Raw genomic sequence first — 12641 nt, 5'->3', positions numbered from 1 at the left:
ACTTGTGTCGCTAAAGTTTCGTCAGAACGAAGTTACGAAAATTAATTAACAAACGGAGACGTAACAATATCTTCCCAGCCATCACCTGGCTGAGATATCCTTGGCATCATAGGTACAGCATTGTAAACATTCTCAGGGTCACCAACACCCTGACGAGTATTAGGCCCCTGATCTAATCTCGGTCGACAAAATGTAAAAGGTGCACTTCAAAGTGTGTTCATTGGTTGCATATGAACCCAGGATCCTCTATGATCCATAGCTGTCTCAGTAGTATGCCTCCTGGCTCAGAGAGACTTACTGCAATAGATTTACATGATTGTTTCAAATTAAATTTAATGTGGGAGTTATGATTTAGATAGTTTATCTATCCGAGTGCTAAATTTAGTTATTTTTAGAAGCAATAGTTTATTGTAAGTTTGTTTTCATAACTGTTTATGAATCATACATTGTGCAGTTTAATAGTCATGAATTGGTGATTTTTATATTATTGCATCAGGTTACTAGAACCTTCTGAGTTTTTCTCATTGTTTTAATTGAGTGTTTGTGCATCACAATATCTAGTAGCATGTGGAATGTTCTAGACCTCTATCAGGGTATAGATACATGTTAAAAATGTAGTTCGAGATAGTTAGACCTAGACTGTGTGATTTGGAGTTTAGCCACAAAGAGCATATAGTGGCGATTTCAAAAGTGAAATTTTCACTGTATCGTAATAACAGAGTTGTAAGAATAATTTTTCTTGTCAAATTGTGTTCTAAAATAAGTGAACCAGCCTGCGTGGACTTTGACAATAAGAAGACAATTATTTAAATCTCTGGATACAACTGTGGTAACCAACAGTTATAGTGGTGAGTTGAAAGTGACATTATTACAGACTATATTGTAATAACAAAGCAGGAAGAATAATTCGTCTTGTCAAATTATTTTCTAAAGTAATTGAACCAGTCTGTGTGGAAATTGACAACAAAAAAATACAATTAATTAAATCTCTGGATACAACTGTGATAACCAACAGTGTAACAAACATTTGTACACATGTTTGACTTGTTTTAATATATTATTTTAAAACAAGTGGATTGTATGTTGTTTGTGTATTGTTGAAATTTATCACCAACAAGTCACAGACACCTACTGTAAAGAATCTGGCCCATACAAAGAACCTGACACACTGCCCCATTATTTATTTTCTTCTCCATTCTCTTGCTGGTGAGATAACTCTGGTTTGTTGATGTATTTCATTAACAGCACCTCCTGTTTCTCTGATATTCCTGGGTGGCTTTATTCACAGCTATGGTTGGGTTACTCTGGCTGACATAAGTCTAAGGGTCTCATACAGACTGCCCCATTTGGTCTTTGACTTGCCAGATGCCATACTACCACAATGATCCTCAGTCATCTGTAATTCCCTTGCACTGAGATTGATCAACAGATGAAAAGCATGGTCAATCATTCTGTGGCCATCAGACATCAGTGCTCTTCTTCATGATTTATTAGTGAAAATCTGACATCCAGGAGAGGACAACTTTTTTAGACAATCATATTCCTTCAATAACTGGCTCTCCTTGGTCAAAAATCTTTCTAGTTGTATTAAATGCCATTTCCAATCTAAGAAGCCTTTTTAAACTTAGTAGCACAAGAGGTCAGATTAAGGGCAATACACACAGCAGCAAGAAAAGAAAACTTACAATTACATATCCCTTGGTAAAGCACAAACATTTTCTCCTTCCTATCCATTGTGTGGTATGTTTATGTCAAAGCGGTTTTACTTAAGAGTAATGGGAAATTTAATCAGGATATTTATTTCAGAATAATTCTGAATCTTTAAATAACTGAGTTGTAAGAATGAAATAAATAGACTAGACACAAAGCAAAGTACAAAATGAACAATCTTTATTTAAACACTAAATACAAACACAGTATGTATGCATTTCATTTGGATACTTGACTGGAACTTTCTTTGGATCTTCCTTCAGACTACTTACCTTTCAAGATTGTGGACCATATTGTTTAAATTCAGTGTTACTCACTTTGTAGGAAACAGCGTATTTAGTAGTTACACAGAGTGACTGATGGTCTTATGCTAGGTTTCAAAATATATAATATTTTGCTGCTTGAAAATTATTACAATTCTGTTTTGAATAGTAACATTACCATATGTAAATACACCATGTATTTCTATCTTCTTGCATTATAACAATTTTTGTTCTGAATTTGTCCTTTGCTCTGTATAAGTACAACACATGGTCGAGAAAGACGTTAAGTTCATCTCATTCTAGCTGCCTTTATTTGCAATTTCTAGGAGGTAATACCTGTCCTGCCCATAGGTATATATTACTTTAATACTGCATTTTGTGCAAAAATGTCAACAACAGTGTTCTTAAATGGTGGAACAGATAATTTTTTAAGGTTACAACTTCATCTGTGTTTGTATGAGACTGACTGATCATAAGGTAGTGATGTTGAATTATAGTATTCTCTGTATGATATTATAGTATTCTCTGTATGTAAATAATGAAAAATACATGTATATAAAAATGCATTTGCTCAAGGACAATTTTGTGGTTGCCACTTAAATGTGAATTTTATTATAATGCACCATCTGTTACAGTTGATTGTGTATTTTTCAAGTTAAATGTAAATTTTATTAGTTTTTATTAAATTTATTTCATAATGTTCTTGCTAATGATAAATGTATGTAAAGCTGGTTGAAAAGGTTCCTAAGGTTATAAATTCATATGTTTCTGCACTTTGAGATACTTCTTAACTAACACTTGCATTAAAATGCCCCCAGTAGCTCAGTGGTAAATCTGGTGGGTGTAGCTTTGAGCTTATTGACAATTAAACAAAGTGTTAAAAATTTAGGATTGTTTCATTTCTGGAAAGATGTCCAGTGAACACTTTTCTGTTCCTCCCTAATCTGTAAAATTATTATTTACAAACATCAAATAATGCATATAAGATAACATTATAAGTGACCATCTTTATGATAGCAATTTAGACAAATGTAAGTTTGTAAATTGGTCAAAATATTCCACACTTTAAGGGTCCAATAACTCGAATTTTAAACTTCATTTTTTTATCTTCAAAGTTCCATATTAATAAATATATAGTCCTTATCAGAAGATGTTATATGGTTTTTTGTATACAACACTGTGCAAGAACTATATAAGTATCATATTCATAACTTGAAATAATTTTAAGTTATCTTAAGGGAGAAGTTGTTAACTCAAAGCACTCAAACATATACATAAACACAATTATGTACATAATCTTATGATATTCTTAGGTTTCAACTGCAGGAAGTTGATAATGTTTAATCTAAGTTGAAAAGTTACTGGATTGAAGAAGTTTTTAGTATAAATGATCAAGTATTGTACATAGCTAGCAATAAAGGTAGTCAGAAAATTTTTAGGTTTCTTATTTTATTCTTTCTTGAACTGCACTTACAGTACATTAGTTTTTCAAGGCATAAGTAATTTTAAATTAGAGGTTTATGAACTTAGACTCATCACGACAGGCTGGTGGTGTCCAGTTTTATTGACTGTTTTGGTATAGAATGAGTTTGATATCCAAGATACAGTACTGTTCTGAATACATCTTTATATGAAGAATGGAAGAAATGTAAGCATATCAATTTTAAACAAAGGGGATTAAAAATAATTTTCAGAAAAACATTTACAAGCAATGTAGTTTTTTTGGTCAATTGCTTGGACAGTGATGGCTTTAGCTGATAATTGTAAAGAAAGGGTAACATGATATGCTAGTTCTTTTCTGTGATCAGATTATAAATATTTTTTTATTTTTGTTCATTTAGAACAATTATGGGCAAGAAGACAGAATATAAATCGAAATTTCAACCATTCTCAGCTTATGTTTATGTGGATGGCAGTTGGAAAAAAACTGAGAAATTAAGGGTAAAAAAATTCTTTTGTAATTGAACTTGAATATATATAGATAATTATTTTACTAATAACTTCAAAACATTTTTCTTTTCTTATGAAAATTACTGCTAAAGAATAATATTTTCGTTTTGTTTCAACAGGACGTGGAAGGAAAGCCTTTAGATGAAGCTAACCCCTGGTACTCTGAAGTTGTGGAACGAATAAAGAAGGCAGGTGAGTACCGTGTCCGATCCCAGGGAAGACCTTTTTATGGAGACCAGTCTACTATGATTACAAGAAAATCTGTTGAAGATGAAAGTCTTCTTCCTACCTATGTCCTGATTGCCACCTCAAGGTGAATATTGACTATGTCTCATAACTTTTCTTAACAGTTTTGATGTTGAGTTATAGTACTCCCTGTATGAAAACATCCAAAAGGAAGTCAGAAAGTACATGTCACTGTAAACAAACTCATCACATGATGTATAGGTATAATGTCTTACAATGTGCAATGAAATAAACAAAGAATCTATGTAAATTGTGAAAATTCGTGGTTGTGGCATTGCAATTTTATATTTATAACCTTTCATTTGTTGTTATGTTGCTTCAACCTAACATGAACCTTACTATGAACCATGTACTGGACCACTACCGATTCTCACAGCTTTCTTAGGCGTATATGTGTTATTGATTTGAGAAATGATAAATCTCCTCCAAAAGAATCTTGGTAACACCCCTGATCTGTACATGTAAGCTTAAGCAAAGGCCTATCAACTGAGTTGTTATTCCATTTAAGTGCTTCTCGTCCCATTGTATTCAAATAGCACCATGTCAAAAAAGTTATATACAAAAAAGTATTCCTTGCTCTACTTGAGGAAAGAATTCTTGATTCAATTTGAGTAATCACAATGTGTGTATTCAAGTGAACAGTAAGTGAACTTTGTTGCTAGCATTTTTAAAGAGATGTGCCCAGTATTTTTAGCATCAAAGGACTGCAGAAATATGACTTTTATCTATTGGTTACTCGTAAAAATATTAGTGAATATTTAATGTAGTCATTGTATCAAATGAAGTTTTTTGTGATGAAGCTGTAGCTTAATTTTGCTTGTGTGCAATTTGGAGATTTTCTATACTTTTCTTTTATGAAACAATGAACTATGTTATATAGCAGAAGAGTTATTTCTCACCAGTCACATTATTTTTTGTTTGGATGAATCTTGGGTGAATGCTGGATAAACACAGATTTATTGGCAATTTATAATTTGTACAATTAAATTTATCATTTAATTAGGATATCTAACTTGCAACAAATTAAATAGTGTTTTTCCCATAGTTTTTGTGTTTACTTATTACATAAACAGCCTTTGGCAGTGTTATTTTGCAACTACAGAGAATAGACAAAAATAATTCTCTTAGTGTTTAGGCTATAAATCAGTTTGTTAGCTCTAGCTATTTATAAACCTAGTTCATTTTCTTTTTCGACATTATAATCATATTTATTTGAATTTCTCTTTTACTGTTAACTTTAACAAAGGTAGTTGCATATATTATATCATTTATTTAACTGTAGCTAGTAATTTTAATGGATGTAGCGAGTACAAATATGCTTATGTATTGAGCCAACCATATTATGCTTGTTGTTAGGCATTTTTGTGAATACATTTTATTCTGCTTTGTTAGATATCACAAGGAATAGAGTTAAGTTTATACATCAATTTACTAAAATGAAGAAGTTTTTTATGCATAAATTAATGGTTTCACAAATGTATTTAAGTATCTTGTAGTCCATTGTTCACATCTTCAGTTTGCCACTTCCCAGTCACCTGATGTACTAGGAGGAATCTAGTTCCAATTCACTACAAAAGGAGCACAACCAGGGCTTGAAATAACTATTTTTTAGGTGGAGGCCCAGATTTAATGTTTTTTGAACTCGATATTCAGAAAAGCCGTGAAGAAACTAGCCCTCCCCAATTGCAAAACAATGCAAACGATAGTGGGTATCAAAGTGTATTATCAAACAGCTTAAACATGGTAACAGGAGAATTGATACCATGTACAAAGGAATACTAAAGCTTGACTGTTAATATTAAATAAAAAAAGCCTTCAGTTGCCTTTTATTTTTCTTTGCCAGTAATGATAGTCAGTCTTACAAGTTTGACACAGATATATAAGTAAATGTACCTAAGCAAGATAGTAATGAAGTCACATTGTTTCATTTTCTTCATTCCTGGGGTCTCCATTTCCACCATTACATGGAAATCTGGCTACTTCTAGCTTTCTCACAGGTGAACTCTGCTCTTCGTACTCAATTTCTCCTAAGAGAAGTGGGTTGGGTTAGTTGGTTGGTGAAGATGGAAAAGTCTTTCCTCACCCCCACACAATACCTAGTTCATCTTGGGGTGTTATTCAATTCCCTATTCAGTTGGGCCCAACCTTCTTCCATTTAGCTGAAGGCTATGAAGCTTCTAGTTTATAGCCTCTTCTCTTCTCCTTCTCCCACTATACAAGCGGTTCTCTCTCTCTTTTGGGGGATGTGGACTTCCCTGGAAGCCGTCATCCCTATTGGTTGTGCCCACATGCATCACCTTTAGTGGGTTTTGTTGAACAAGTGGAGCCTCATTATGGATCCCTTGGATGCCTCTCTCAGGGCAGTGGACTCTATCAGAGTTCTCTCTATATATCAATCATTGGTTGTCAGATTTGGTTCACTTCCTTCTGGCTATTCAGAGCTTGTCAGTGATGGTGCATTCTGACAACTTGACTGTGGTCTTGTCCATCTTCAGGCAAGGGGAGACTCAGTCGAGCGACCTCTGTTTGCAGACACTGAACCTCCTGTATTGGGCCTAAGGTCATCCTATTCCTTTGATGGCTTGTCATATTCAAGGTATCCTGAATCTAGTCACAGATTGCTTACCTCATCCTGACAGGATTCTCCATATGGATTGGTCACTGGACCCAATGGTGTTTCGATGGCTTTGTTCCCAATGAGATGTTCCATTTGTGGTGCCTTTGCCACTTATCTCAATTCCCAGCTCCCTCAGTTTGGTCTCCTGTTCCACATCCATTGGCTGGAGTGGTAGATGCTCTCTCTCAGGCTTGGATGGGCCTCTATTTGTATACCTACCCTTCCATCCATCTGCTTCCTCATATCCTTTCCATCATCCAGGCCTCTATGTGTTGTGTTATTTTCAGGCACGTTTCTTTGTACATTATATGCCCATGTCTTCCATTTACCTGTCCTTTCTATGTTGTTTCATTCACTCTGACTCACCTTTTCCCTTCACCTTGCCTCTCTCCCTGATTGGATCCTCAGTATTGTCTTCCATGCCTTTACCCTTCCTGCATTCTAGCCTTTGTCAACCTTTTCTCTCCTCTCCTCAGATCCTTTTCTTTCTCCTGTTGGTGAGCAGATGTCATCGAATGGACATGTTCACTATTAATACCCACCACACCTTATTTCACTGTTCCTATGTGGTCTTTTTCTTTGATTGTTCTTTCCTACCCAAAACTTTGGTTGCTTGGGAGGATAATTCCATCTTCACACCTATCTCCCTTCCTTCCATGTTACACCTTTATGACTGTTCTAACCGTGCTTGCCTTCTCTGTCAGATCAGGGCTCTCTACTGTTATGTGGCATGCAGTGCTTCCTTCTGTTGTTCCCATTTGTTTTTCCTTGGAATCCCTCCAGTCCTGTGACCTTTCTCCTATTCCCCTTACAGGTTGGATTTGCCAGCTTCTTTGACTGGCTTATTCTTCCCTTTCACCAGCTGTTTGTTGTCTGTTCCATGTCTCTTGACATCAAATCCATCACCTTACTATGTCCCAGGATGCTCATTTCTGACATTCATTGGAGGACATCATTTGTGACAGAATGTGGATCACTCTCCATATCTTCACTGATCATTTTCTTCATCACCTGGCCGTTTCCTGTTCTAAAGGGTTTTTTCTTCCTCTTGGTACCATTTTTTCCTCTAAAATTTCTTTAAGAGTGGGTAAAATAAGTGTTCTTTTTTTCTACTGCAGATATTCCTCATGGTATTTTGCTTCATAAAGATGTTCGTCCTGGACCGTACACGCGTGGACTAATATGTGTAAAGTAGACAGGGATTGCTGTCCAACCCTGTATGGTAGGTCAATGAATAGGTCTGCTTTTCAAAGTAAGGTGTTGCAGTAACCCATTGCACTGTCTCCAGTGCAGCATTCCTCTTCACTCTCTAACACACTGTGTCCTCCTTCTTGTAGTGGAGTATGGGAGTTCTTGCAACTTACCAGATCCTAGCTGCTGGAGTGGTGGGCCATGAGGATTCCTCCTGAGTGTGTTCAATCTCCCTCAGTTGAGAGTAGGTCAGTGGTGTTCTACTGGTGTAGATTGCATTGACGTTCATCTACCCATGGACCTGATGTACAATTCCAAATGCTGTCAGGTGATGGAAGATGTATTCTGCCAACATGCAGTTTGCCCCTCTGGCTGAGGCATCCTCCTTCCTACCATCCCCTTGATGTTGGTTCCCAGTGGATATGGTGATTGCTGGATCTGGATCAGCCACATAAGTCCTCACATGTGTGTGGCCAGGTACCCTCCTCCTACTGTGGATGGGACAATACATTCCCAATGCTGCCTGGTGATGGACAAAAGATGCACCCTCACTTTGCTGTCCATCTACCTACCATCCCCCGGATGTTGGTTTCCAGCAGATATGGTGATGGTTGTGTTGGATATGCACAACCATAATGATGGAGGGGGTCCCTCCTGTGATTTTGCCATTATTTCAACACATTTTCACATGGGTGAAGAGTATACCTGGCTCAGAAGTGGTGCAGTTTCCCATGGGGATGTTGCCTTCTGTCTATTCGAATACCCCATAGTCTTGCTTTGGGAACTTTCTAAAGGGAAGATCATTTTCTCAGTGGATCCTCCATCAACTCAGTGTGGAATTTAGCTATATATGTAAGATATTGTATTGGAAGTTAACATTTTCCTACACAAAATGTATTTCCAATAAATACCTCTTACCTTTCCCACCCGACCTCCCCACTTCTGGTGTAGGTTTTGTATGTACTATCCAATCTTGAAGTGATTATGGGCTGCACAGAAGAGAGGGTGCTAGTGATGATTAGGGTTGTGTTGCACTCCTATTGGTGGAGAAAAGCTATTTGTGAGTAGAGGTGATTTTTAGGTAAATGTATTGTGTTTATTTTAACTGTACTAATAACAACAAAATACAGTGATGTTATAGTTCTTTCTTCCCTTTGACTCGCATTCACCTAATAGCAAACATACATAACCTGTATATGAACTAATTCCCAACAGAATCTAGTTTCAAGCATTATAGCTTAAAAAAGAGTAAGATGATATTATTTGATCTTTTCTTGCACCATTTAATGTGTTGGTGTGCCAGCTTTAATACAGATTATTATCTGATTGTCTACCTGTAAACCATGAAAATTCATTTTATCCAGAATACATTATTTTAGATGTCATGGAAGTATATTATAGCTTTGTTTTTATTAAATAAGATAAAAAGTAGAAACTTCTTCAGTTGTTTCTCTTCTTATAAGTTGTTGCATTTTGTAGGCCCTCTGCTCGTTCAGCAAGCTCAGAGCAAAGAAAAGAGAAAACTCCTGAAGCCAAGCATGAAGGTTAGCTAAATTTCTAGTTTCTTACACTATTCAAGATAATTTTTCTTTACCATAGAGCTTCTACTTTACTCTTTTAAAATATTGTGTATAGGAGTATTTGTGAGAGTACTCTAACTCAATGATTGTTTTTAGTGATTAGAAGGTTGTAAGTTTGAATTGATGGCTCTAGTACCAATAAGGGTTTTTTTAATACTATGAAAAAACATTACATTAAACTTATAATATAATTTTCCAATAGGCAGTCAGACAAAACTTGTATTTTCCTTGTCTGTTTTAAATCATTATAATCAGTTATACATTTTTGCTTTCAGAGTTCTGAAAATCTTAATTACTCAAAATACTTAGTTACAAATCCCTCTCATTTCTCCATGAAAAACATCCAGTTAAAAATATTTTCACCTACAATGAAAAAAAGATTGCACACTTTCAGTGCTTATTGTAGTATTTGCTTCAACTGTTTTTGATAAAATTTCACCAAATCCTAGGGTAATAAGTCATATTTCTGTTGGCTATGGATATTAATATAATTATTAGCCTTGTATATGTTAGTACTTTTTATTAACTTAAAACTCATAATAACATTTCCAAACAATTCTTAACATCTTTACTGAAAGGGATAATAAAATTTAAAAGAAAATATGATATGACAATTTAAGAAATAAACAAGTGAAACACCTACAAGTTAATTGTTAATTGATTTTCTTAAGTAGCACTAATTTATAATGAATTTTCTAATTATCATGCATGCTTCAGATAAGATGTACACCTTTAATTCTTATATTATATAGTACAGACATTTTTTTTCTGGCTTTGAAATATTCTTAAAAGTTTTGTGGAATGTTGAGTAAAGTTACAGGAGAGCTGTATGTGCTCAGCATCATTAATTTTGTGGTGATAGGCTAGAGGTAAAATAGCTAGTCAATAACACCCACCACCAACTTTTGGGCTACTCTTATCAGATGATTAGTGAGATTTAACTGTCATTTTTATAACACAACCATAGTCCCAAAGTGCAGAGCAAAATTTTTATTTTCTGGTAAGGGCCATAAAACCTCAAATCCACAATCCAGCATGCTAACCACTGAGTCATGCTTGGCCCCCTTAAAATGCTACCTTTAAACAGTTTTTTCAAAAAGGAGTTGAAGGTATTTTGGTATCTGGTCAATATAACAATCTGAAAATAAAGACATATATATAACAATGCTGTTGGATGACCTAATTCAGTAAGTATAAATTATTTGATTTAATAGATAAGGTTACTGTAATAAATACAATAAAGAACTGTTTGTTTGTTTTGGCATTTGAATTTTAATAAAGTATAACAACAGTATTGTATCATGCAAATATTATGGATGTATCCCTTTTGTAAAATAAAAAATCAGTGCATTTTAGTCAGTATATTAAATAAATTCTTCAAATTTTAGTACAGGCTGCCTTTGTATAGATGTTCACTATGTATCTGTGCTTAATCCTCCACTTATAAAGTTGCTCATAGTCAAAACTAGTGCAAATTTCTCTGTCTCTGTTACACTGAATGTGTTACCTAATGATGACCTAATACTATGGATCAAAATGCTGTAATAATTAAAATTAGTTTTCCTACTGTAAAAGTTGCTGATATTGTATTTTTGAATTAATTAATTAATAGGTTATTCGCCAGACACTTCATGCCATTGTCTTATATTTTGATAATAAAATATTTTCTTCATTTTTTCAGCCTCTCTCTCTCCTTTCAGTTAAGTTTGACTTATTCAATTTCTGCATGCATTTCCTAAGAACCTCCAATTATTGTGGTGCTTAATTTACTGACGTTTTTGTCAAGTGTACCTTGGAATACCACAATATCAAGTTCAAAGCTTTTGAGCTTTTAAGGGTAGTGCTTGAGATCAGGGTAACTTTTTGTATTGATGAGCTGTGAAGTGAACACTGACTTATGGAAGCAAACCATACATAGATTATTTTATTTTTGAAAATTTTTATGCTCTTAAATACAATCAAATGAGATATTATCTTAAAATAAACAAGAACGAATCCTCAATAACCATGTCACCTGAAATTCTTTTAGGCAGGATTAGAGTAAATTAATCAATGAGACTTTTTTTTTTCTTTTTATTGGTTATATTTCTGTGTGCCAGCAATACCAAGGTTGAGGCACACATATACCCAATTCATTTTTATTACTCATCAGGATCTCTATCAGCCTACCTTTAAATTGAAATTCTTTTAGGCAGGATTAGAGTTAATTCATCTATGAGACCTCAAATACATCATTCAAAATGGTTTGACTCCTGAGTTCAAAACTGTGTTTAGATCTCTAATCGGTCAAGAGATGACAGAGCTGCGAGCTGAAAGTGTATACTTGAAAAAACCTCAGAGCCATTCTGTGAGCTGCTATGCCACAGCTAAAAATACATTAATTTATGCATATCATTTTATTTTTGTCATTCAATATAAATTCTACATAAGAAACCATTTATTTATATATATATATACCATAAGTCAAATTTAATGTTGGATGTTGTGGAGTCCACCAAATCATGACCTGTCTATTTAGGAGTCCATAGTGTTCAAGGAGTTTGCTGAGTAATTTCTTTATTGCTTAGCAATACACTAATTTATAAAGCATTTATATATACTGTCAAACATAAATTGTTATAATGTTTTCTTATAAACATTAAATAATATAAATGAATCTGACTATGAGATATGAAAATGTAATGATAATAATGAAGTTATGCTTTTCAGACAGATATGCACTTTTATTGAATATTATCAACTATAATGTCACACAATATAAAATAGTTGGATTGTTCCTCAAAATTGCTTATACTTACTCTTTCAGATATGTTATGTTAGAAAGAGTTATATAATTAACTGTTGCTCTAGTTTCAGAGTGTGTCCTATTAGGCATATTGATAATAAAAGAACACAATATCGTGTCTGGCATTTAGTGAAAAAACCACAGTAAATGGAACAAACTGTCAGAGGTCTGATATCAGCAAAACTAGTTTCGATACATTTGTGTGTTCTCTTCAGTCTCACATTGTCTTCTGAAGTGGAATGGTGTGTTGAAAATTAGATCTCTGATGTCAGAATTCTGACCGTTTATTCCATTTACTG

General features: G+C 34.3%; 1 protein-coding gene across 5 annotated transcripts in view; it reads left to right on the top strand.

Annotated features, from left to right (window-relative positions):
- LOC106464389 (nuclear protein MDM1-like) overlaps positions 1 to 12641 on the top strand; it is a 67139-nt gene that overhangs the window by 40351 nt on the left and 14147 nt on the right. For all 5 annotated transcript variants that reach the window (XM_022392076.1, XM_022392074.1, XM_022392073.1 and 2 more), the window contains 3 exons: positions 3815 to 3914; positions 4043 to 4236; positions 9457 to 9521. In XM_022392076.1, the coding sequence (XP_022247784.1) occupies positions 3815 to 3914; positions 4043 to 4236; positions 9457 to 9521 (359 nt within the window). The remainder of the gene's footprint in view (positions 1 to 3814; positions 3915 to 4042; positions 4237 to 9456; positions 9522 to 12641) is intronic.

The sequence above is a fragment of the Limulus polyphemus genome, unplaced genomic scaffold (genome assembly GCF_000517525.1).
Source record: "Limulus polyphemus unplaced genomic scaffold, Limulus_polyphemus-2.1.2 Scaffold1636, whole genome shotgun sequence".
Classification (NCBI taxonomy): domain Eukaryota; kingdom Metazoa; phylum Arthropoda; class Merostomata; order Xiphosura; family Limulidae; genus Limulus; species Limulus polyphemus.
The sequence above is the reverse complement of the archived record's forward strand: the minus strand, read 5'-3'. Positions and strand labels throughout refer to the sequence as shown.